Genomic DNA, 26,850 nt, shown 5'->3' with positions numbered 1-26,850 from the left:
TCACTGTGTGTAATATCTCTGTACTGTGACATCACTGTGTGTATTATCCCTGTACTGTGACATCACTGTGTGTATTATCCCTGTACTGTGACATCACTGTGTGTATTATCCCTGTACTGTGACATCACTGCGTGTATTATCCCTGTACTGTGACATCACTGTGTGTATTATCCCTGTACTGTGACATCACTGTGTGTATTATCCCTGTACTGTGACATCACTGTGTGTATTATCTCTGTACTGTGACATCGCTGTGTGTATTATCCCTGTACTGTGACATCACTGTGTGTATTATCCCTGTACTGTGACATCGCTGCGTGTATTATCCCTGTACTGTGACATCACTGCGTGTATTATCCCTGTACTGTGACATCACTGCGTGTATTATCTCTGTACTCTGACATCACTGTGTGTATTATCCCTGTACTGTGACATCGCTGTGTGTATTATCCCTGTACTGTGACATCACTGTGTGTATTATCTCTGTGCTGTGACATCACTGTGTGTATTATCTCTGTACTGTGACATCACTGTGTGTATTATCCCTGTACTGTGACATCACTGTGTGTATTATCCCTGTACTGTGACATCACTGTGTGTATTATCTCTGTACTCTGACATCACTGTGTGTATTATCCCTGTACTGTGACATCGCTGTGTGTATTATCCCTGTACTGTGACATCGCTGTGTGTATTATCCCTGTACTGTGACATCACTGTGTGTATTATCCCTGTACTGTGACATTGCTGTGTGAATTATCTCTGTAATGTGACATCACTGTGTGTATTATCCCTGTACTGTGACATCACTGTATGTATTATCCCTGTACTGTGACATCACTGTGTGTATTATCCCTGTACTGTGACATCACTGTATGTATTATCTCTGTACTGTGACATCACTGTGTGTATTATCACTGTACTGTGACATCACTGTGTGTATTATCCCTGCACTGTGACATCACTGTGTGTATTATCCCTGTACTGTGACATCACTGTGTGTATTATCTCTGTACTGTGACATCACTGTGTGTATTATCCCTGTACTGTGACATCGCTGTGTGTATTATCTCTGTAATGTGACATCACTGTGTGTATTATCCCTGTACTGTGACATCACTGTGTGTATTATCTCTGTACTGTGACATCACTGTGTGTATCATCCCTGTACTGTGACATCACTGTGTGTATTATCCCTGTACTGTGACATCACTGTGTGTATTATCCCTGTACTGTGACATCACTGTGTGTATTATCTCTGCACTGTGACATCACTGTGTGTATTATCCCTGTACTGTGACATCACTGTGTGTATTATCTCTGTACTGTGACATCACTGTGTGTATTATCCCTGTACTGTGACATCACTGTGTGTATTATCCCTGTACTGTGACATCACTGTGTGTATTATTCCTGTACTGTGACATCACTGTGTGTATTATCCCTGTACTGTGACATCACTGTGTGTATTATCCCTGCACTGTGACATCACTGTGTGTATTATCCCTGTACTGTGACATCACTGTGTGTATTATCTCTGTGCTGTGACATCACTGTGTGTATTATCTCTGTACTGTGACATCACTGTGTGTATTATCCCTGTACTGTGACATCACTGTGTGTATTATCCCTGTACTGTGACATCACTGTGTGTATTATCTCTGTACTCTGACATCACTGTGTGTATTATCCCTGTACTGTGACATCGCTGTGTGTATTATCCCTGTACTGTGACATCGCTGTGTGTATTATCCCTGTACTGTGACATCACTGTGTGTATTATCCCTGTACTGTGACATTGCTGTGTGAATTATCTCTGTAATGTGACATCACTGTGTGTATTATCCCTGTACTGTGACATCACTGTGTGTATTATCTCTGTACTGTGACATCACTGTGTGTATTATCCCTGTACTGTGACATCACTGTGTGTATTATCCCTGTACTGTGACATCACTGTGTGTATTATCCCTGTACTGTGACATCACTGTATGTATTATCTCTGTACTGTGACATCACTGTGTGTATTATCACTGTACTGTGACATCACTGTGTGTATTATCCCTGCACTGTGACATCACTGTGTGTATTATCCCTGTACTGTGACATCACTGTGTGTATTATCTCTGTACTGTGACATCACTGTGTGTATTATCCCTGTACTGTGACATCGCTGTGTGTATTATCTCTGTAATGTGACATCACTGTGTGTATTATCCCTGTACTGTGACATCACTGTGTGTATTATCTCTGTACTGTGACATCACTGTGTGTATCATCCCTGTACTGTGACATCACTGTGTGTATTATCCCTGTACTGTGACATCACTGTGTGTATTATCCCTGTACTGTGACATCACTGTGTGTATTATCTCTGCACTGTGACATCACTGTGTGTATTATCCCTGTACTGTGACATCACTGTGTGTATTATCTCTGTACTGTGACATCACTGTGTGTATTATCCCTGTACTGTGACATCACTGTGTGTATTATCCCTGTACTGTGACATCACTGTGTGTATTATTCCTGTACTGTGACATCACTGTGTGTATTATCCCTGTACTGTGACATCACTGTGTGTATTATCCCTGCACTGTGACATCACTGTGTGTATTATCCCTGTACTGTGACATCACTGTGTGTATTATCCCTGTACTGTGACCTAATTATTAGTTCGGTATTCTGCACATATTATGTGGCTGTAGAATGTAGCGGATAGCCGGGACACTGCGGGAAGCGCTAATCTGACGCCTCTGGTGGCGCATTTCATCAGATAAAAGACGCGGCTCACAATTAGCGAGAGATAATGACAAGGAGACACCAAGGACATGGGGAACTCTATATAAGGGATATTTACCCAGAAACTAATTACCTTTGATCTTTCTAATGACTTCTAAAAAAAAGTTCTACACTTCTGTTCCTTAATCTGGGTTCTCAAAGGACTGGAAAAATGTGGCAGCACCCGACCATGGGTTGTCATGTAGCTGAGCTGTAATACCACACGCTTCCTGTGAACAGGGGTGGCGCTGTTTTGGGGAGAATACAGTTATGGATCCCAAGCTTTTTACTTTTGTTTTCCTTGATACTTATGGATGTATGTGATACACGGGCTATAGAGGAGGCTCCGACAATGTTCCAATCTGTGTCAAAAAGTTTCCATAAAAAATAATGGATAAAAACTTTTGCAGTTGAATGGACTTTAATATGCTCAGTTGGATCGTATGGGCTGTGTTGGTGCCGGTACTTTCATACCATTGACTCTCCATTATTTTCATTGATCTGCTGGAACGCATTGGGAACATAACTTTAGGTTTATTCGTAGACCTTGACCACGTGACCGTTTGCAAAAACGGGCAGTAAACAGGAAAGTTTGTCTAAAGTTTGTGGCCAAGACGAGATGATTGTGGTGCAGGTGGTGAGTGCGTCTATGTTCAGCGCTCTGTGGCCATGCACAATGGACCTCCATGGGGGCGGTGATTTGGGACATATACAGTCACGTGCATGAGGTTTGAATGGTTTTTGAACGTAAAGTTTTTAGAGGATTTCTTTTTGGGCAGATTTTTGGTTGTCATAAAATAATTAGAGATCCCAGTTAAGACCATCCAGCCACAAAAATAAAATCCAAAAATATCCTCGTGTTACGTGGCATTGGGGGCGGTGTCACATGGTTAATAAAATCCAGAATTATCCTTGTGTTACGTGGTATTGGGGGCGGTGTCACATGGTTAATAAAATCCAGAATTATCCTTGTGTTACGTGGTATTAGGGGCGGTGTCACATGGTTAATAAAATCCAGAATTATCCTTGTGTTACGTGGTATTGGGGGCGGTGTCACATGGTTAATAAAATCCAGAATTATCCTTGTGTTACGTGGCATTGGGGGCAGTGTCACGTTGTTAATAAAATCCAGAATTATCCTTGTGTTACGTGGTATTGGGGGCGGTGTCACATGGTTAATAAAATCCAGAATTATCCTTGTGTTACGTGGCATTGGGGGCGGTGTCATGTGGTTAATAAAATCCAGAATTATCCTTGTGTTACGTGGCATTGGGGGTGGTGTCACCTGGTTAATAAAATCCAGAATTGTCCTTGTGTTACGTGGCATTGGGGGCGGTGTCACGTGGTTAATAAAATCCAGAATTATCCTTGTGTTACGTGGCATTGGGTGCGGTGCCAGACACTTTGATATACAAGGATGGTCAGACAGCAGTTTTAGTCGACACTTATCTATAGAATGCAAAAAGTTGCCAACTTTTCAACAAACCATCACTGAGAATGTCATGAGCAAAAAATTCTTTGCAAATCAGGAACTCATTTCAGAAAGTTTTATAAATTGAAACGTGAAGTCGGCGCCCTCCTGTCATAGTCACTCAAGGAGTGTTTTTTCTTGAAATTTCCATCAAACATTTTGGTAAATTATTTTGACTTTTGTAATTTTTCCCACCCATCTTCATTTACTTTGTCCCTCCATCCACCATCACACCCTACAAAAATCATCTCCTCCAAACATCAAAAATTCTATCTTCATCGTGTTGTTTCATCAAAATTTCCAAGATACTTCTCTTCTCCTATGAGTTAGGTAAGAAGTTCTTAAGGGAATGGAAGGTTTTTGACTTTGAAAGGAACATCGGCTACGACTTTCTATTCTTATTTTTGACCTCCACAACATCCAAGTCTTACTTTTTCCTCGAAACATGACGGTTCATTCACCACCAAACTTTTCCCGTAAAGAGGCAGAAGTAATTGTGGTTGGTATGAAGTTACGGGCTACAGATGGGGCAATGACCATGGTGGATTCACGGTAACTTCACGTTAGTGGGCAAAGTTTTTGGGCCAATCCCAAACTTGAAAGCCATCAATACTTTGAAGTGTCTCATGACTTAGGATAGAAGATTTAAAGGAAAGGTCATTGACTTCTTCCACTTCTTCCACTTGTTGCCTCATCCTATTATTTTTATTTTTGAGGTTCGCGACATTAAAATCCAAATTTTTTTTAGACTTTTCGATATTGTAGGATTCATGACTGTGAAAAAAAACTCCCCCATTTTTTTTTTCGTAGAGAGGCAGAAGGAATTTTTGGTTTGTGTAAAGGTGCGGGCCGCAGATGGGGCACTCACCATGTATAAACAGAAAATATTCCCGTTAAGATAAAAGTGGAATAGATCTCCACGATGAATGCGTCTGACAAAGTAGAATTTGAAACATCTTACAAATGGCTTTCGGAAACGTAGTAGAGGTGCAGTGTGTAAGTAATGGTCCTTCGCCTTCTGTGTTTGTAAGGACGTCCAGGACTCCGGCGAGATGATCACTTAGTCGCGGCGATATGTTGATATAACTTCTCTGGGCTGATGTAAACAAACCGCTTGTCAGATCTTTAATGGACTTTACTTTCACTGAGGGCACGGAGGGGCAATGCTGGAGGGCGCACATGTAGCGTGTTCAGTCCTCACCGGCTTGTTTTAATATACGATGTTATAAATGGGTATACTGGTGAAAGGCCAAATATTTTTTTTAATTCCTGGTAAGGGCAGTCTGTGATGGAGAACGGCTACATACACCTGAAACTTCAAAAACCTAACTACTTTGGTGCAAGGGACCCCATAGACATAGATATCGCCACTGCTGTATAAGCTGGTCATTCTGACCACCCAGTGCACTGCTTGAAGGTAACAACCCGTTGCCCAAAACTTGTAGAAGATGCTTATATATTTTAAAAGCAAAAAGTTCAGGCTCCATCCAACGTGTCTGAAACGACCGATTCAACAGTCCCGTAGAAGTGAATTTATAGCTTATCACGCATGTAGCCCATCACTCCATCCACATCGGACACTTGTGGGATACCACCCATGATATCATCCCAGTGGTTGGACAATCACTTATGCCTTAGAGCAGTGGTGGTGAACCTATGGCACTGGTGCCAGAGATGGCACTTGGAAACCTCTCTGTGGGCAAACGGGCTGTCTCCCAGGCACAAAGTTTGCCTGACATGGCATCTTCCTGCAGTCCAAGTAGCGCCCTGCTTTTTTAAAGTGACCCATCCTGTGCTGTTTGGTCCTGTCCGAAGAGTGAGAAGGTGTGGACAGGGTCGGATTTGAGCTCAAAGATTCTGGTAGCAATAAGTTTGTTACTGCCTAAATTGCCGTGTTGGGAAAAGCAAGTGTGTTTTGGGTCTCATTTTGGGCACTCGATCTCTAAAAGGTTCACCATCACTGCCTTAGAGATAGGGGAGAAGTGTTTTTTGTTTTTTTTTCCAACACAACCGCTTTCAGCTAACTTCCTGTAAGTTACAGGAAGGACGTGGTACACGGCTTGTCACCTTCATCCTTAATCCAAGTCATCTGTCAATCCAAAAACGTAGAACACTTGTCTGGATTAACACCATTCGGAAACACCATGACAGGTCACATTTCAGCCACCCAATAGATTGAAGTTGTTCCCACAACCCGAATCATGACCCAACATCTCCATCCTTTCCCGAGCATTGATCTTCTTCCTTTGTATCACATTCGGAACACAATCTACCATATGTAGAGACTCAGGATGGACCTTAAAATTTCACTGTAGACATTTTTGAAAACAAAAAGTTTTGTCAAACTTTGTCAAACTTTAAAGTTAGCTACAACGTCTCCAGTATTACATTGGCTGAGTGAAAGTGACCTGTTCATTACCACAATGAAATCTGTGATGAATGAAGTTCCTTCTCTTCCTCTTATAAAGCTGATCTGTCCGTCACGACTTTTCCGATTCCTAAGAAAAAGGGAAATTGTTGCACTTATGATCTGGTGCAGCCGTAGACTGAACCCTGGGGGCCTATTGTTCTAAAACCCACGGGAGATGTCCAAGCAATTTGTAGTATATTGAAGAGTTTCCTTCCCTGTCTGCTGCTTGGATAATAATAGCAGGAGGAGGAGGAGGGAGGTGAGGGAATGAAAGAGAGGAACGTGTCAAAAAATCCCATAATGGCAGGATTTAAAGCCCAGATAAGTAGCTGAAAGCCATAAAGATCCTTACAAGACACAGACTCAATCCCCAGCCTTATTACCTAAGAAAATATTAGTACAGGCGGACGCTACCAGTCTGTGTCAGGCCGGCGGCTTGTAGGAAAGCCACGCTCCGTGTTTGGTTTCTTTGTCTTTTATATAGTTAGTTGTGTTGCTATATTTACATTGCACGACCATATACTGTGACAATGTCAAACCCTCTGCCCGTCTATTGACAGAGCTGTGTTAGCTTCTCTTCACACTTTGTTAATACATAATGGAAAATTTTGATGCCTGATCTGGTGGAATCTGGGCCGCTGAAGGTGACCCATGGACATTTTACAAGTTTTTATGGATGTTTTTATGTGTATTTACCCCCATACTATGGAGCCCCTCAAACTGTGTCTACCCACTGCCATGTTCCCGGTATTATGTCATGGAGAACGCTCCATGAATTTTCAGGCAGATTCTTTTTACATGTCATATGCACAGATTGCGAGCATTAGCAAAAAGACAATGGGGGTCATTTACTAAGGGCACGAATCGGCGCCGGCATGCACGCGGCGGAAATCAGGGGGTGTGGCCGTCGGAAAACCCGACGGATTCGGAAAAAACGCCGTATTTTTTTTTAAAAAAAATTGTCGCACTTACCTGCACCCAGCAACGGATGGTGCACTCCAGCGAACTACGGCGGACAGCAGCAACACCTGGTGGATAGCGGGCGCACTACCTTAGTGAATCGCCGGAAGACCCCAATCCTCGACAGAGAACGCGCCGCTGGATCGCGACTGGACCAATGTGTAACTGTTTTACAGCTTTTTTAGAGCTGCAGACTACCAGACAAGGTTATGCTTGTGGTTTTGGGGTTAGGGGGGGGGGGGGGGATAAATCTGGGTAGATAGGTGAACCAAAACCACTTTAAAAAAAAAAAAAAGTGAGTTCAAAACATCATAAGTGCCTAAATTTGTGGCCTTTTGAACCCCAAATTTGGGAGTAAGGGTTAAAACATTTTACCTACTGTGTTACATATCCAAAATAGACATATGGAAGTCACCGGGAGATGAGATGCAGTAAACAAGCTCCGCCACTACACAGGGAACGGCGCCATTTTCTCTGCTAGGTCATCGATTTGGAACTAGAGGCAGGTACAATCATCTGATCGGTGAGGGTGATGGATGTCAGACACTCCCCCCCCCCCCCCCCATCAAATATTGATGACCTTGCCCATGGATATCAATAGCCCAAATATTCCCTTCAACACTAAGGCTTTTCTCAGCCTCATAGATTATATATACGTACAGTGAATGTATATAATAGATGTCTACACTATTATTACACTGTTCTGGCATATACATAGCCGCTAGCCGCATGGACAGATCATTAAGCCTTCTATGGAGTTGTTATTACAGGACGCGAGTTACGGATTTCATTCACGGCAGGTTTTAATAGAGACGTCTCCTAAATATTTACCCATTGTGAACGCTGGAGGTACAATAAATGGGTATAATAAAGTGATTTACAATCTTTCTCATGTGCTATCACTTTAAACATTGTCTCCCTTCCCTGGAGCACTTGTGTTTCGTCTTTACTCCTCAGCATTTTCAATATTTTTTTTGGTGATCTTTCGCTATTTCCGAATTAACGAGTTCTAATATTCCTTTTTTTTCAGAATTTTTTGACGATTTCTCGGAAGGCAGAGAATGTGTGAACTGCGGAGCGATGTCCACCCCTCTTTGGAGGAGGGATGGTACAGGCCACTACCTATGCAATGCATGTGGGCTGTACCATAAGATGAATGGAATCAACCGTCCATTGATCAAGCCCCAGCGGAGACTGGTAAGGATCTTACACACTTTTATTTGAAAAGGGAAGGGCTACAAAAATGTAGTATTTATAGAAGCAAAACAATATTCTTGCTTGTTTTTGTTGTTTCGGTACTGCCTTCCCGATTCTGGCAGGACTATCTAACCGACTAACGAATGTAGGGGTGTCCTGACTGCAGAAGATTGGGACAAGATCTTACCCCCTCTCCCTCCAGTTTTCATAAATCCTAATGTAAATGTACCCAACTACCGTAAATAAATTATATAACGTAAATAATTTACATTGTAGACATTGGGGGTCATTTACTAAGGGCCCGATTCACGTTTTCCCGACGTGTTACCCGAATATTTCCAATTTGCGCCGATTTCCCCTGTATTGCCCCAGGATTTTGGCGCACATGATCGGATTGTGGGGCATCGGCGCCGGCATGCGTGCAACGGAAATCGGGGGGGCGTGGCCGAACGAAAAACCCGACGTATTCAGAAAAACCGCCGCATTTAAAAACGGAAAATGTGTCGCTTGGGACGCGCTTACCTTCACTTGGTCCGGGTCGGTGAATTTCAGGGCATCCGGATGCTTTTCAGCGCAGCAGCGCCACCTGGTGGACGGCGGAGGAACTACCTTGAGGAATCCCGGCCGGACCCGAATCCACCGCAGAGAATGCGCCGCTGGATCGCGAACGGACCGGGTAAGTAAATCTGCCCCATTGTGTTTATTGAGGTTTTGTTCATGCAGAGAGATATGAACTATTTTCCTCATCAAAATCTGCATTTCCAATGCACAGAAAGGGGATCAGTGTCTGATCAATGCAGGTATGACTGCCGGGAGGCCCAGTCTTGCCCCATAAGCAATGGAGCACAGGAGAGCACCCCTCATTCTCTTGAATTGGGATGAAAACGCTATGACTTATTGGCCCCACTCTTAAACTTAAAGGGAACTTATCACCACATTTTTCACAAATACAGCTAGTGACAGGTTCCCATAGAGCCCTATTAACTGAATGCCTCTCTCCATTTAGCTAAAAATTGTTTCCCTCACATCCCCATAAAATCAACTTTGTTATCTTACCAGGCATACAGCAACGAGACAGAAGGGACGTGGCCTCATCTGCCAAGTCCAGCATCTAATCCCCATGTCCCATGCCTCCTCCTCACCATTCACCACTTCATGTCATGTGACCAGGGTGATCTCATCGAAGGTCCATTACTCACTATCATCTACAAAATATACTCCATGTGTGTATCTGATCACATGAAATCACTGGACTTCTGCTCCTCCCCATCCTCCATGGAGGCTGCTGTGATTTCATGTGATCAGATACATACATGGGGTAGATTATGTAAATGTAAGGGGGTAAAAGGCCCTTGAGATCACCCTGGTCACATGACATGAAGCGCTGAATGATGCAACCAAACTCTCTTGACATTCCAGCAAGGCACAGTGCAGAACATTTGACACAGTATTTACTAAAGAGCTATATATGTCTGTAGTTGAATATTGGCAGACTGTCTATAAGTATTATTGCATTTTGTAAACCAAATGTGAACAGCAATGTAATTAGTCAAATCTCCTATTCTGAAGCCATGGAACAAGGATAAGGGCAATTCTTTTTAATCATAGTATATTGATATTATATTGGGTGGGATAATTTAAAGAACCCCCCTTATTCAGACACTTTGGGATATTTTGAGTGACATCAACTGAGTTTAATAAGGAATTTATTATGTTTCTGAAGACCCATCACAGTTACACCAAGTTGTAAGGTTTACATTCAGATTTAGGGGAAATGTTCCTGATAATTTACACAATCAAAAAGTTGCAACAATTTGGAATGTTAGAATCTATCATTGATATCTACCGCCACCTAGTGGACAGCAGTAACGTCTATCCTTTGTAATCAACCAGCTCTGCCCTAAGGACGAGCAGTAATAGTCACTTTTCTCTTCCTACAGTCCGCTTCCCGCCGTGTCGGCCTCTCCTGTGCCAACTGCCATACAACCACTACCACCCTGTGGCGTCGTAACGCGGAGGGTGAGCCGGTTTGTAACGCCTGCGGGCTGTACATGAAGCTCCATGGCGTTCCCAGACCCCTGGCGATGAAGAAGGAGGGCATCCAGACACGGAAACGTAAGCCGAAGAATCTGAGCAAGTCAAAAACTCCAGCAGGTACAAACGCATTGACAATTATACAGCCTAAGGGATCGAAATCTGCCCCGAGGGTGAAGTAGAGCGACCAAATATGGTGAAAGCGACCTAAGATCTTCTCACGGTCATGTTTCTTTTTGGGTGGATAGTTTCCTGTACTCTGATTATTTCCGGTTACTTGACCCATTGTAGGACATCAGTGTCCGCTACTTTTTGTCAATCTCTATATTTTCGGGGTCAGTTTTCTTTGATATTAAATTTTGTCCAGAAACTGATAGTTTAGCATTAGGTCAGTGTGACCAGAGAGTGGTTGCCTTCGGAAGAGGTGGCGTCACATAGCATTTAGTATTTGGTTGTTTATTGCTACTTTTTTGTGTTTTGTCTTGGTTTATTTGTTGTTAAAAGCTGTTCTTATGCTCCATCTACTAGGACCAAACGGAACTGACAACTCCACTCCATCTACCACCACGGCAGAAGACATGCGCCCCATTAAAATTGAACCTGGACTGTCTCCCCCATATGGACATTCAGCAATATCTCAGGTACTACTTGTGCTTCTTCTCTGTTGCAGGTGCAGATGGTACTATATTCCAGGATTACAGCTTCTTCAAGTGCACTGGGGGCGTGTCCTCACACTGCTGTGCTCTTAGTGCTCTGCAGCCAGTATTGTGTATTGACTCTGGAGAGCTATATAATCATAACTTTCTGTATGTTATTAGTAGCATCAGAACTGTGAAATATGGATTTATATTCCAGGATTACAGCTTCTTCAAGTGCACTGTGGGTGTGTCCTCACACTGCTGTTCTCTTAGCATTCTGCAGCTAGTGTTAGGTATTGACTCTGCAGAGATATCATAATTGTGTGTATGTTGTTGTTGTTAGCAGCAGGAATGGATTTATATTCCACGTTTGCAGCATCTCCAAGTGCACTGATGGATTGTCCCAACAATGCTGTGATCTAAGATCTCTGCTTTGAGCTTCTCCAGAGCCCCTCCCCTTTATTTAAAAGCTGTTATGTGCTTCTGGTTGGCTACTACAGCAGTCAATCAAAGCAGAGGGGAGAGACTGGAAACACTTCAATGCAGAGAGGCAAGAATAGAGCAGTGTGAGGACAAGTTGCAAAATCTACAGAATTTTGACACAAAAAACTGGAAAAACACATTGACTCGAGTATAAGCCGAGGGTGGGAAATGCATTGGTCACAGCCTCCCAGTATAAAGCCTTCCAGCCCCTGGAGTATATAACCAGCCAGCTCCCTGGAGTATATAGCCTGCCTGCTCCCTCGAGTTTATAGCCTGCCAGCCCCCTCGAATATATAGCCTGCCTGCCCCCTCGAGTATATAGCCTGCCTGCCCCCTCGAGTATATAGCCTGCCTGCTCCCTCAAGTGTATAGCCTGCCTGCCCCCTTGAGTATATAGCCTGCCAGCCCCCTCGAGTATATAGCCTGCCTGCCCCCTCGAGTATATGGCCTGCCTGCTCCCTCGAGTATATAGCCTGCCTGCTCCCTCGAGTATATAGCCTGCCTGCTCCCTCAAGTATATAGCCTGCCTTCTCCCTCGAGTATATAGCCTGCCTGCCCCCTCGAGTATATAGCCTGCCTGCTCCCTCGAGTATATAGCCTGCCTGCCCCCTCGAGTATATAGCCTGCCTGCTCCCTCGAGTATATAGCCTGCCTGCTCCCCTCGAGTATATAGCCTGCCTGCTCCCTCGAGTATATAGCCTGCCTGCTCCCTCAAGTGTATAGCCTGCCTGCCCCCTCGAGTATATAGCCTGCCTGCCCCCTCGAGTATATAGCCTGCCTGCTCCCTCAAGTGTATAGCCTGCCAGCCCCCTCGAGTATATAGCCTGCCTGCTCCCTCAAGTGTTTTGCCTGCCTGCCCCCTCGAGTATATAGCCTGCCAGCCCCTGCCTGTAGGAAAAAAACAAAAAGTGAACTCACCTTCCAACGGCCACTCGGCATCCATCGCGGTTTCGACATCGGGTCCCAGTCCGTATGATGTCAGCCGCATGCTGATGCTCTAATGTGTGCGTGCAGCTGACGTCATGGTGCCCGCGATGGACTGGGACCCGATGTCGGGGCCGCGATGGATGCCGAGTGGGCGTCGGAAGATGAGTTCACTTTTTTTTTTTTTCTTGACTCGAGTATAAGCCGAGTTAGGGTTTTTCAGCACATTTTTTCTACTGGAAAAACTCAGCTTATACTTAAGTATATAGGGTAAATACACATTTAAAAGTCATGCTGATACTAACAACATACACAGAGGTACGATGACAATACCTGACTCTGCAGTCTGCATGGTTACACTTGCTGATTTATTAACAATGGTCTGTTGGCCAATATGTTCATCTACTGACTGCTGGTGTTTTTACTTTGCAGGCATCAGCTCTATCTACCATCACAAGTCATGCATCTTCTATTCACTCAATGGTAGGACTCAAGCTGTCTCCTCAGACCCATCATTCATCAATCAACACACCTCCTCAAACCAACAAAAATGACTCCTGGAATAGTTTGGTCTTAACTTAATGCGACTCTTACCCCCGGCCTCCAGCACCTCCAGTCATGACTTGAACTTTGGGTCTAGCGACAAAGGATTTGGTCATTGTACCATCGGCAAAAAAAACTGTGCCAAAGAGACGTCGCTTGAAAATTCTCCAAAAATTGTAAAAAGATATTACGAGCTCTCAAGAGACTTTAAAAAAAAAAACTTCAGCTACTTTAGAAATTCAACAAACTTCTAACGAAATAATTTAATGTTTAGTCTTGTAGCAAAAAAAAACTTTTATAAGTTGGACGGTATTTAATGTGAAGCGGCTGGAGAGAAGTCAACGTTTCTCCGTATTGAAATCAAGCTTGACGGAAAAGTTTTAAATTCTACAGCAAAATTTTTGTAAATCTGGGGGAGAGGGTGATATGTGCGTATTTACAAACATCACTGGAAGTGCCTGGGGAAATTTTTCGGCTTCATTTAGTTACAGATCTGGAAATTTGCGTAAACATCATTGGAAAGCCTAAGGATGTGTTGTTCTTCATCAAGAAGGGGGCGCCAATGAAATTTTAGTTAAATTGGTCGTTCTGATGACCAAATAAGCTTCATCTTACGCTCTCCCTTTGTCAAGCTTTCGTAAAGGACGTAACGCACGTCTTACAGACACAAAACCCTGCAAATTTTTGAGAATTCTGTAACAAATCCATAAATGTTGTGTCTCTTTACTCTTACGGAAAGCCGAAGTGGGGCGCCACCCAACACTCGTAAAAACCAGACACGTTAAAGATTGGAAAGATCGAAAAAAAGTTGTTATTTAAGCGTCTTTAATTTTACGTTTTTAGTCAGAATTGAACTTTGAGATTTATTTAAATATAACATTTGGTTAGATTTTTTACATGGCCTGTTATGATGCCCCGTTCTGTGGGTCGCCACTATGCGTTCTTCCGTCATGACCCATGAGAGTCCTAGTCCATGGAAATGAACACACTCCATTCCGGTTGAAAACAATTGAGGATTTTCGAAGTACAAGCTGCTTTAGTTTACACCAAAATGGTTGCCTTTATTTTGAAAGATCAGACATCAAAAATATCTCTCCTTCCTCAAACCCATTGGCTATCGCTGACTGGCTTTCCATGCAGAAAACTGATCATGGTGGGCTCTACTGTGTGTAAAATTTAAGGGCTAGCTTAACAGCAGGCTTCCTCGTCCGTTGGTTTTGAGTGGTCCATGAGGAAGTAAGAAGGTTATGCTCTACATATCAAGACAAGGATGAGGTTGACGGGAGTTGATGATGATGGCGGCCTTGCAACATGACTTCTGGATCTTTAGAGACTCGAATAAACCAGCTAGTATGTAACTTCAAGAGAAGTTATCACTTAATGAAAATCAACGTCCAACCACTAGGAGCCCTTCGAACTTCAGAATGAAAAAAACAAATAAAATTGGTTTTACGATTTGCCCCCTTCTTTGGTTCCACGTACCACACCATTCCAAGCCACCTTGTGAGAAAGGAAACTGCAGCCAAGCTCCGAAATGGGCGCAAAGCTACACCAGCACTAAAGTTCATTTGTCCTCAAGATCTTTAGGGTCGTAGTGATATTTGTCCAGTTCTGCAGGTAAAACCTATGTCATCTCACCACCAATAAATGCAACACAAAAGGACCAATATTCATAGTATACGGAGGGGGGTTGAAAATCCATTACAAAAATGCTGGTCTAGATTATAAACTTTTTGGTGTCGAAAAAGGTCCATCCATGGAAGGTTCTAATTCCAAAGTAGCAAGTTAAAGATTTACATATTGTATATTCCACTTGCCTTGATAGGTTGCGCTCAACCCCTTGTAGCACTCCAGAAAAAAAATGATTCTAGGATTCATTATGGTTGACTAATTTTTCCAACACAACTGCGTAGTCATAGCCCCACCGGTAAGGCATCCTGAGGAATGTAGGGTATAGACTAGTTACTAATGAAGGTGGCCCTTTTAGGTGTTAATCCAGGTAGACCGATCTTTCACTAGATAAATATTCCATGTTCTTAAAGTTGTGTCAGCAGCTCCATTCGAAGTGTTTGGTTGCTTAATCCTGTCTATCTTTTTGAAGGCAACAATCTTTTCCGTGTAATATAAACCACATTCAAACAAAGCCAAAAGAATCACAAACAGCCTCGTAATTTTAGTTGACATAACTGGACAGGAAGTCACAAGGAGCAATAGGGTTTGACCAAAAGTTAACGGAAGGGTAATGAGTAACTTAAATCATTGCGTCACCGTCGTCGAAACGTGCAATTTACAAATCAATGTACATGATTGATGAGATGTATTTAATAAAGATAATGTAGATTCAATGACTTAAGAGTTTCCGATTATGATGAATTTTGTTGTCGTTATTATTAATGGAATTGTTAAACATAATGTCCCCCCCCCCTCCCCCTCCAGTCAAAAAGTTGGTTGCATAAAACTAACAAAAGGCATGAAACACTAAAACACAGGTAAAGGAGATATGTATACATTCAGAAGTTGAAGCAAAAGACGCTTCCTACAACCCTACAAATTTTGGAAAAAAAAATAAAACGAAGTAAAAAACATTTTTGCTCAATGGTCGTTTCTTTTCTCAGCTGAATAACAGTCACAGTCAATGGGGGTCATTTACTAAGGGCGCGATTTGCGTTTTCCCGACGTGTAACCCGAATATTTACGATTTGCGCCGATTTCCCCTGAATTGCCCCGGGATTTTGGCGCACGCGATCGGATTGTGGTGCATCCGCGTTGGCATGCACGCGACGGAAATCGGGGGGCGTGGCCGAACGAAAACCTGACGGATTCGGAAAAACCGCCGCATTTAAAAAAAAAATCTGTCTCGGAGCTTGCACTTACCTTCACTCGGCCCGGCTCGGTGAACTCCAGCGCGTTCCGATGCTTAACAGCGCAGCAGTGCCACCTGGTGGACGGCGGAGGAACTACCTTAATAAATCCCGGCCGGACCCGAATCCAGTGCAGAGAACGCGCCGCTGGATCGCGAATGGACCGGGTAAGTAAATCTGCCCCAATGAGTTCACCAAGGGATGTGGTACATAGTCCTAAATAAAACATCAAACGGTTGGTCAAGAGGTTCAATTGGTAGCAAAAATTGTGTTCAGAGCTCACTAATGTCAAAACTTTTCCGTGACGCCTGACTCAATGCCCACCGTACATTACAGTTAATGGAGACCTGTTACCAGAATCCTGCTGCAGGACCCAGGAAGTCAGTGAAAATTGATATGAGCTACCATGCTTACCGGGAGGTATAACACCGGCACGTACCCCTGGTAATGAAACATATCAGACCTAATCGTAGGAACCTGGGATAGGTCATCCCACTAGTGTGTAAGGTGGGGCAAAAAAGAGTTGGCCATGTTGGATGGCCTTTTTGCTTGAGTTGTTGTTAACAGCATTTAGAGATTTGCTTTACAGCAGCTACATAACCAAGGTCAGCAATCATCTAGAGACGTTCATTGTCATCTACGGGAGAGCTTGTCCGGCACAATCTGAGACCTTAGAGAGGTGACGCTGGGAAATGTTCTATTGTGTATGATAGAAGTGGGACATGTGGGGTCAGATTGATAGGATAGGGGGATAACAAAGAGGTAAACACGGGGTCCCCAGCCGATTACGTGTACGGTGGTCTCATTTGCCTTCTGAAAAGAGCAGCAATCCGTGAGGCTGCTGGGATGGCGAATAGCTGAGTACTCGGTAGGCACCAGTAGCGCCAAACTGAATATCGGCAGATCCCTCCAATACATAAAGAGCTGACAATGGGACCCCGATTCTTTAGACAGATGGGGTCCGGGTGGGTGGAGAGTTATTGTGACATCACAAGTTCTCAACAGTAGGGGATGTAGCTCAGTGGTAGAGCGCATGCTTTGCATGTATGAGGCCCCGGGTTCAATCCCCGGCATCTCCACACTTTTTTGTATCTTACATTGCTAAGGCAATATCATTGAGCTGGAATTATTTTAACCCTTTCCTCTATATCCCTTTTCTGTTTTTGTGGTTCCATTTTTATTACTTCACTTCTTCCGAAAACAATTTTTTTTTCACCTTCACAGAACTTCACCATTTTCAGATTCCCTGATGGCAGATGATTATTAATCGCCTCCCAGTCCTTCTTTCCATCTTTTGATGTCCGCTTTTCAAAGAAATCTTAAGTTTACTAAATATTCAAATGAGCCTGAGGTGCTCTGCAGAGCCCCTCCAGGCTCCACCATAACGTAATTTATTCTCCGCCTACATTCCGAGAGCCAATCACATCACGGCTCTTTCTGCAAACCTCACACATAACATTCTCGAGAATAACACTTGCTGCCCAGCACGATATTTGCAGAGAGAGCTGGTGTATATATATATATATTTCCATGAAATGCAGGTGTTTAACCCCTTAACGCCAAGGCCCTTTTTCGTTTTTTTGCGTTTCACATTTTTACTCCCCACCTTCAAAAATCTATAATTTTTTAAAATTTTCCCATGTACAGAGCCGTGCGAGGGCTTGTTTTCTGCGTAACAAATTGCACTTGATAGTGACGGTATTTAATATTCCTGTACCATTCCCTAAATGTCTCGAAATTTACTGATTTGTTCATCATAGACAGGGTATGATTGATAAGAAAGATCTTCTAGAAATTATAGATTTTGGTAACAATTTACACAGGAAATACGGCTCTCTGTTAAAACAACACACAAAAATAACACAACAAAAAGAAAAACTACTGACAACAAGTGATGGGGATGTAGCTCAGTGGTAGAGCGCATGCTTCGCATGTATGAGGCCCCGGGTTCAATCCCCGGCATCTCCAGGTTTTGCCAAGTGTAATTACACATGTATAAAATAATTAAGTTAAATAACAAATAAATCATTCAACTCCTATAACAATGCAAACACAATTATTATTTGCAACATTTTTACACATCTGACAGCGCTGTGCACCAAAGCATAAAAAGGTTACTGGTGTCAGAATACCGTGAAAGGTCATATTCACACAACCGCACATGGAGTGATTCTTAGGACATGTCTTATCTTTCCCCGTGTTATGGGCTTTGGGCGCTATTTTTCCTTACTGTATATTCTTGAATATAAGCCAACCCTAGTATAAGCCGAGGTTCCTAAGTTTAACACAAAAAACTGGGAAAACCTATTGACTCGAGGATAAGCCGAGGGTGGGAAATGCATTCGTCACAGCCTCCAGTCAGTAGAAAGCTTACTAGCCCCCTGTCCCCCAGTATATAGCTGGCCAGCCCCCTGTCCCCCAGTATATAGCTGACCAGCCCCCTGTCCCCCAGTATATAGCTGGCCAGCCCTCTGTCCCCCAGTATATAGCTGACCAGCCCCCTGTCCCCCAGTATATAGCTGGCCAGCCCCCCAGTATATAGCTGGCCAGCCCCCTGTCCCCCAGTATATAGCTGGCCAGCCCCTGCCCATAAGTATATAGCCTGCCAGCCCCTGCCCCCCCAGGATATAGCCTGCCAGCCCCTGCCCCCCTAGTATATAGCCTGCCAGCCCCTGCCCCACTAATATATAGCCTGCCAGCCCCTGCCCCCATGTATGTAGCCTGCCAGCCCCTACCCCCATGTATATAGTCTGCCAGCCCCTGCCCCCCCCCAGGAAGGTCTGCATGAAGGAGGCCCGGGTCATGCCTCGGTGCAGCCAGTGTCCCGTGAAGGGTCTTCTGACCGGCTGGGTGGAGATCACAATGACAGTCTCGAGGGCTTCTAGGGACTTCGGTTCCTCGGGTCGGTAGAGGAGGTAGAGGTCTGATGACCTCTCTGCTCAAAGTCCACTGAAGTTCCAGCCTTTCTTTGAGGTGTGACAGGAAATCCACTTTGTGCCAGAGGGTGGAGTCAAAGTTCTTCAAGCCAAAGGCTGTGGTGGGCTTTATTTCTTCTTGCACCACAGACTTAGAAGACGGGGTTTGCGCCATTCGCGCATGGGCAGAGCTTGGTGAGTCACCTAGATTTCCCGCCAGTGAGGATTTAGGCAGGCTGGAGCTCCTTGCTGTGCTACACAATCTTCCAGAGGTTAACGCTTTAGGTCTTGTAATAAAGGACAATCTATAGTGCCAGTATAAGGCACAGAAGTAAATATCCTGTTCGTGACGCCACTTGCAACATCCCCCATCGGGGCCTAGCCTTTTCTAGAATACCCAGAACACCCTGAGTGGCTGGCGGTTGCCGCCTAGGGCACATTGATGTCACGGTGCTTGTTACGGGGAGCGGAGGGCTGTCCTACATCTCCAGCAGGTGGTGTGTGCATGGAATAGTGAGGGAGAGGCTGATGTACTGGTTTCTCCCTGGGGCAACCCTTAAGTGTCTGTAGGATGAGTCCCTGGGTAATGGATGGGGAAGCCCGTGGTGCTGACAGCCGTATCCAGGGCAGACAGAGGCAACGTTGTGGAAAATAAGTCACGGTTCTTTATTGAACAACAGCAGGCATACGGGTCTAAACTGTCTCACAGCAAATTCGGATTACTGGAGTGAAAACTGTGGAAGCTGCAGCTCTGAATCTGAGTCTCCTGACTCTGGTCCTGGCATTAGGTTAAGTATCAGCACTGATGGTGTACTGTCTCTCTCTTCACTCTATCCATGTACTAAGACCTTGTGCTCCTCCCCGCTCAGGGGTTTTATTCTCCTGGTAAGGCTACATTCACACGGACGTATGAAAACGTCCGTATCCGTACCGCTTTTTAGCGGGCTACATACGGCCACATTCATTTCAATGGACAATACGTCCAACCATTTAGGGCACATTCACATGGCCGTCTGCGGGGACGTACATGCGGCCGCAAATTTGCGGCCGCATGTACGTCCCCATAGACGGCAATAGCGGCACGGCGGGGATCCGGTGCCACACATGTGTGGCACCGATCCGGCCCGCACACCGCAAAAAGATAGAGCATGCTCTATCTTTTGGCGTGTGTGCGGCCGTGCGCCGCTATTCTCTATGGAGGGAGGAGGGGCTGCCTCCTCCTCCTCTCCAGCACACGGCGGTATGCCCGCACGGCGGGCATACCGCTGTGTGAATGTACCCTTATATTGACGTTTTTTAAACTGGAGCGTACCGTGCCGTATACTAGCCGTATAAAAATATAGAGCATGTCCTATTTTCTCCTGTATTTCAGTTCCGTATGCCCTAGAAGTCTATGGGGAGATGTATAAAATACGGGTTACATACGTGTTGCATACGGATGAAAAACGTCACGTATATACGGGCTCATACGGCCCGTAAATACGGGACTGGAGAAATCACACGGTCGTGTGAATGCAGCCTAAGGTGGGAGCACCTCTCCGATCACACTCCAGTGTACATGGCAGAAACATCATTGGTCAATAACTTACAGCCACTAGATCATTCAGGCAGGATCTACAGCTGCTATTATCTGCTAATCTGTCCAGATTCTAGAACCTTCCAGGAGGGTTCATGACTCCCTCCGTCACCTGGAGAGGGCGCTGTTCGCAACTACCAACCTGCCTATGTATTGGCAGGGGTGTTGCACACTTCTCTTTGGCGAAATTGCCCGGAATTAGCTAGGAACATTTCATTATGTGTCACTAACCCATTATATTTTACAAATTTTGCTCCAGGACCCAGGAAGTCACTGAAAATTAATATGAGCTACCGTGCTTACCTGGATGGATAACACCGGCGGGCACATACCCCTGGCAATGAAACACATCAGACTAGATCGTAGTGTGCAAGGATCATAAAGAGCTGACAATGGGACGCTGATTCTTTAGACAGATGGGGTCCGGGTGGGTGGAGAGTTATTGTGACATCACAAGCAGCTAACAGTAGGGGATGTAGCTCAGTGGTAGAGCGCATGCTTTGCATGTATGAGGCCCCGGGTTCAATCCCCGGCATCTCCACACTTTTTTGTTTCTTACATTGCTAAGGCAATAGCATTGAGCTGCAATTATTTTAACCCTTTCCTCTATATCCCTTTTCTGTTTATGTGGTTCCATTTTTATTACTTCACCTTTTCTTCCGAAAACAATTCCCAGAACTTCACCATTTTCAGATTCCCTGAGGGTAGATGATTATTACTTACTGTACCTCTCCGTCCTTCTTTCCATCAGTCTTCCTTTCTTATATCTTTTAACGTCCGCTTTTCAAAGTAATCTAAGTTTAATAAATATTCAAATGAGCCTGAGGGGCTCTGCAGAGCACCTCCAGGCTCCACCTTAACGTAATTTATTCTCCACCTACATGGCGTTCTGAGAGCCAATCACATCACGGCTCTTTCAGAAAATCTGACACCTAACATTCTCGAGAATAACACTTGCTGCCCAGCCCGATATTTGCAGAGAGAGCTGGTGTATATATATATATATATTTCTATGAAATGCAGGCTTTAACCCCTTAATGCCAAGGCTGTTTTTCATTTCCACTTTTTTTCAAAAATCCATAACTTTTTTTTATTTTCCCATGTAACAAATTGCACTTCATAGTGATGGAATTTAATATTACTCTATAATATTCCTAATATTCCCCTCCCTAAAAGTCTCAAAATTTACTGATTTGTTCATCATAGACAGGGTATGAATGATAAGAAAGATCTTCTAGAAATTATGTTTTAAGGTAACAATTCGCACAGGAAAATACAGTTCTCTGCTAAAACAAAACAACAAACAAGTGCCAAAAGAAGTTCATTGCCCAGGGGATGTAGCTCAGTGGTAGAGCGCATGCTTTGCATGTATGAGGCCCCGGGTTCAATCCCCGGCATCTCCAGGTTTTGCCACGTGTAATTACACATGCATAAAATAGTAAATAATTAAGTTAAATAACACAAAAATCATCCAACCCCTATAACAATGCAAACACAATTATTATTTGCAACATTTTTACACTTTAATACTCTTTTTAAAAGCTAAATTTTCTCTACATCGACCTATTCTAACACCAATAATTTTTTTTTTTACATTTCCATTTTCTCACAACTCCAGCAATGCAAGAACATTAAAAAAAACCCCATAAAATATCAGTTTTGGCCAAAGTATATACTGATAAATAAAGCTGCTTTTTTTGCATTTTGTAGTTTTCAAGTAGAACCAACAGAGGGCAGTGTTCATAGAAGAACAAACATGGAAATATCTATACTACGTAAAGAATTTGGCTGTAACCTGATCTTCCATCAGATTTAGGAAGCTGTAGAATTGCTGTAGGTACAAGCTCAGACTATAAGCGTTTGGGGCACCTGTACCACTCCCTAAAAATCTCCAAATTTACTGATTTGTGCATCATAGACAGGGTATGAATGATAAGCAGGAGCTACTAGAAATTATGCTTTTAGGTAACAATTCACACAGGAAATACAGTTCTCAGCTGACATAAAACACACATAAATACCGTATATACTCGTGTATAAGCCGAGTTTTTCAGCACAAAAAATGTGCTGAAAAACGTCCCCTCGGCTTATACACGAGTCAAAAAATTATTAAAAATGGACTAAAAAAAAAAACTTATTTACTCACCCTCGGGTGGCCCCGATGCGCAGCGCTGCTCCCCCGATGTCATCGCGGCTCCTCTTCTGGCTTCTGCGCCGTCTTCTATCTTCTTTAACATCGCGTCGGGCGCCGCCATGTTTTTCTCCCGCGCGGTGCCTAGTATGACGTATAATACTGCTGTATAATGCTGTATAATACTGGGGGTAAGCTGTATATTATAGGGGGCTGGCTGGCTATATACTTGGCTGGGTCTGTGACCAATGCATTTCCCACCCTCGGCTTATACTCGAGTCAATAGGTTTTCCCAGTTTTTGGTGGTAAAATTAGGGGTCTCGGCTTATACTCGAGTCGGCTTATACTCGAGTATATATGGTAAAAAGCAAAAACACAACAACAAGTGATGGGGATGTAGCTCAGTGGTAGAGCGCATGCTTTGCATGTATGAGGCCCCGGGTTCAATCCCCGGCATCTCCAAGTTTTGCCAAGTGTTATTATACACACTGTTATACAACAGGAATTTCTTCAACTAGTTAACACGGTACAAAACTTTTTTTTTTTTGTAATGACACATATTAATTAGTGTAAATAACAAAAAGCTTTGTATCATTACCGTCACCTCCTATAACAATGAAGACAAACTAAGTGGTCAATTATTTGCAGCTTTTTGAACTCCTGACACAGCTCTGTGCACTGAAGTGTAAAAAAAAGTTACATGTTTCAGAATAGTGAATTTTATTATTTTTTTAACAAGTTTACCCTTTTTTGTTTTTGTGTTTCCAGTTTTCACTCCCCAACTTCAACAATACATAACTTTTTTTAATTTTTCCATGTAAAGAGCTATGTGAGGGCTTGTTTTCTACGTAACAAATTGCACTTCCTAGTGGCGGTATTTAATATTCCAGGCCGTGTACCGGGAAGTGGTAAAAAAAATTCCGAATGAAGTGAAAACGGTAAAAAAAAAAAACGCATTTGCACCATTTTAGTTTCCCTGCTCGCTCCATATTCACACCTCTCTTTTATTCATTGAGCCGGTACGATCACAGGGATAACAAATATATTTAGGTTTTATTATGTTTTTATACATTTTAAAAAGTGGCGTTTCAGACATTTGGGCAACATTATTATATTTTGATAGATCAGACATTATTTAACGTGTTTACTGTTTATTTTTATATCAGTTCTAGGGAAAAGTGGCGATTAAAATTTTTAGGTTTTTTTTGTTCATTTTAGTTAATAAAAAAAAAAATAATAATTTTTTTTTAACAATTTTTAGACCCCTTAAAAAGGATACCAAGATGAAGGATTGTAAACCAAGCACATTTACATGTTGGTGTGTGTCCGCTCTGGCAGGATATGTTATTCTTTTAGCTTTTTAGGACCTTGTTTTTATGAAAAAAAAAGTTTGTAACAATTATGCAAATAAGCCTGAGGGGCTCCAGCTCCATAGATGTCAATGGAGTCCCTCAGGGTAATCTGCATATTCCTTAAAGCTTTTTTTCCCTAAAAAACAGGGCATAGGAAACTTAAAGAAGAGCATCTCCTGCCAGAGGGTGCACAACCCAGTATATAAGTGTGACTGGTTTACAATCCTTCATCCTAGTGGTACTTGTCCTTTAAAGGACACCCGTCATCAGGTCTCTGCCACTTGTCCTGTCACTTCTACCTGTTGGAGCAGCTCACAAGGATCCCATCCCAGCCTTTATCTAGTTATTTCATACATTAATCATTATAAAAACATCTATTCTTTATCATGTAAATGAGGCTGATCACATGGTCAGAGGCAGTGATGTCACCCCTGTTCCCCCTCCCCTCTCCTCCCCCTGCTCATGTCTGTGTGTAATGTATAGTAAAGCATTGCTAGTGTGTGTGCTGCATCCTCCTAATATACAGGTGAGAGACACAGACATCAGCTACACATGTACCTGACATGTTCTGCTGTAACATGGCTGCCTGGAGCTGCTGTATCTCTCCTATACACACACAGGCTGCAGAGAGCGCCAGCACCAGGAAGAACATGGAGCAGCCATTACACCATTATACAGGCTGTCAGTCATGCACTGGGGGTGTGGCTGTGCCTCCCACTCATGAATAGAGTGGACAGCTTGAATATGCTAATGCTTCATTGGACATTTCACAGGTCATTTGCATACAGCTTTAGGACCTCATTGCTTAGGTTTACAGGCATGTAGAGGGACAATGAAGGGATAGAGGCAATGCTCTCTAATGGCAGTTTATGAAAATATATTTAGTTTAGGGGGGGTTTTTGGCATGACGGGTTCTCTTTAAAGTATTTTAACCTTAGGTTGTCTGATTGATCCTACCATATACAGGCGGTCCCCTACTTAAGAACACCCGACTTACAGACGACCCCTAGTTACAAACGGACCTCTGGATATTGGTAAATTACTGTACTTCAGCCCTAGGCTACAATAATCAGCTGTAACAGTTATCACAGGCGTCTGTAATGAAGCTTTAGTGTTAATATTGATTCTTATGACAACCCAACATTTTTAAAAGCCAATTGTCACAGAGGCCAAAAAATTTTGTCTGGGGTTACAATTATAAAATATACAGTTCCGACTTACATACAAATTCAACTTAAGAACAAACCGACAGAACCGATCCTGTATGTAACCCGGGGACTGCCTGTACTGCCATAATACAGTATATGGGGATTTTACACATAATCTATTACAATGTGCCACTGGCATATTGTAACAAATACTCAGAAACTACACAGCCTCAGGTTTTACTAAGACCTTATAAAGTCTTTGTCATGGAGACAGATCTCACCTGCGAGTATCGATTGCGGGTGTCAGGCCCCTTTCACACTTGCATTTTTCACACACATATTCTGTGTGTCCTTGCATTGAACTCTGACCCATTAGAATCAATGGTTTTTTTCAGACGCACACATGCATTTTTTTTAACGCGCGTTTAAATCTCGGCATGCTCTACTTTTTTTCCAGTTACGCGTGTGAAAAACGCACCATACAAGTCTATGGAGACGCACTCTGAGACACATGCAAGTCCCTGTAGTACAAGCTCTTATACCTCCTGTGTCCCCTCCTCATTCTTATAGAGCAGTGGTGGCGAACCTATGGCACGCGTGCCAGAGGTGGCACTCAGAGCACTCACTGTGGGCACCCAGACCATCACCCCTGCACAGAGTTTGCCAGGTCTCAAAACCTCCTCCTGCAGTCCCTGGCCACCCAGGATATGCTGTGATCAGTGCTATTTTAAAGCTACACATCCTTAGCAGCCTGGGACTATAGGAGGAGCAAGGAGGTGCAGAAAAGGCTGCGTTATTATTGGAGATCCTGTTCAGGGGCCCCTGGAAGGAAACTACAATGGTAATTGGAATTTCGTTCAACTGTATTGGTGTCCTTAGGACACAGATACAATTAAAAGCTGCCATATTGGCACTTTGCATTTAAATAAGTGGGTTAGGTTGTAATTTGGGCACTCAGTCTCTAAAAGGTTTGCCATCAATGTTATAGAGTGTAAGCTCCTGTGACTATTGTACACACCCTGTCACCTCCTCCTCCTCTGCATATATTTGGTCCTTGGTTGTGCACAGGGGATGTAGCTCAGTGGTAGAGCGCATGCTTTGCATGTATGAGGCCCCGGGTTCAATCCCCGGCATCTCCAGGTTTTGCCAAGTGTAATTACACATATCAATATAATCATAAAAACAGAAGAAAAACTTTATAATCATCAACCCTTTAATGAACAGGCATTTTTGGCTAATTTTCCTACGTATTGGTCAAAGAGACACAACCTCTTTTTTTTTGCCTTACAAAATTTGCAGTGTTTTTTTGTGACACATAGGGCCAGTCTAATGTAACAAATGTTAAAGGATTTCTTGGAAAATATTATGTATAGCAAAGTTTTTTTAAATCTATAAATTTAAGTCAAAATTACCATTACAAATTAAT

General features: G+C 43.4%; 1 protein-coding gene and 6 non-coding genes across 8 annotated transcripts in view; all 7 read left to right on the top strand.

Moving 5' to 3' along the window:
• GATA4 (GATA binding protein 4) overlaps positions 1-14,461 on the top strand; it is an 80,977-nt gene extending 66,516 nt beyond the window's left edge. For both annotated transcript variants that reach the window (XM_072143810.1, XM_072143809.1), the window contains exons 3-6: positions 8,653-8,819; positions 10,760-10,973; positions 11,382-11,494; positions 13,331-14,461. In XM_072143810.1, the coding sequence (XP_071999911.1) occupies positions 8,653-8,819; positions 10,760-10,973; positions 11,382-11,494; positions 13,331-13,480 (644 nt within the window). In that variant the 3' untranslated portion in view covers positions 13,481-14,461. The remainder of the gene's footprint in view (positions 1-8,652; positions 8,820-10,759; positions 10,974-11,381; positions 11,495-13,330) is intronic.
• Positions 14,462-17,309: 2,848 nt separating this feature from the next.
• Positions 17,310-17,381, top strand: TRNAA-UGC (transfer RNA alanine (anticodon UGC)). The gene has a single exon. It is a non-coding gene; the product is annotated as a tRNA-Ala (tRNA).
• An 817-nt stretch (positions 17,382-18,198) lies between these two features.
• TRNAA-CGC (transfer RNA alanine (anticodon CGC)) lies at positions 18,199-18,270 on the top strand. The gene has a single exon. It is a non-coding gene; the product is annotated as a tRNA-Ala (tRNA).
• Positions 18,271-21,262: 2,992 nt separating this feature from the next.
• TRNAA-UGC (transfer RNA alanine (anticodon UGC)) lies at positions 21,263-21,334 on the top strand. Its single transcript has one exon. It is a non-coding gene; the product is annotated as a tRNA-Ala (tRNA).
• Positions 21,335-22,124: 790 nt separating this feature from the next.
• Positions 22,125-22,196, top strand: TRNAA-UGC (transfer RNA alanine (anticodon UGC)). The gene has a single exon. It is a non-coding gene; the product is annotated as a tRNA-Ala (tRNA).
• A 1,118-nt stretch (positions 22,197-23,314) lies between these two features.
• TRNAA-UGC (transfer RNA alanine (anticodon UGC)) lies at positions 23,315-23,386 on the top strand. Its single transcript has one exon. It is a non-coding gene; the product is annotated as a tRNA-Ala (tRNA).
• Positions 23,387-26,491: 3,105 nt separating this feature from the next.
• On the top strand, positions 26,492-26,563 carry TRNAA-UGC (transfer RNA alanine (anticodon UGC)). Its single transcript has one exon. It is a non-coding gene; the product is annotated as a tRNA-Ala (tRNA).
• The last annotated feature ends 287 nt before the right edge of the window (positions 26,564-26,850 follow it).

The sequence above is a fragment of the Engystomops pustulosus genome, chromosome 3 (assembly GCF_040894005.1).
Source record: "Engystomops pustulosus chromosome 3, aEngPut4.maternal, whole genome shotgun sequence".
Taxonomy (NCBI): domain Eukaryota; kingdom Metazoa; phylum Chordata; class Amphibia; order Anura; family Leptodactylidae; genus Engystomops; species Engystomops pustulosus.
The sequence above is the reverse complement of the archived record's forward strand: the minus strand, read 5'-3'. Positions and strand labels throughout refer to the sequence as shown.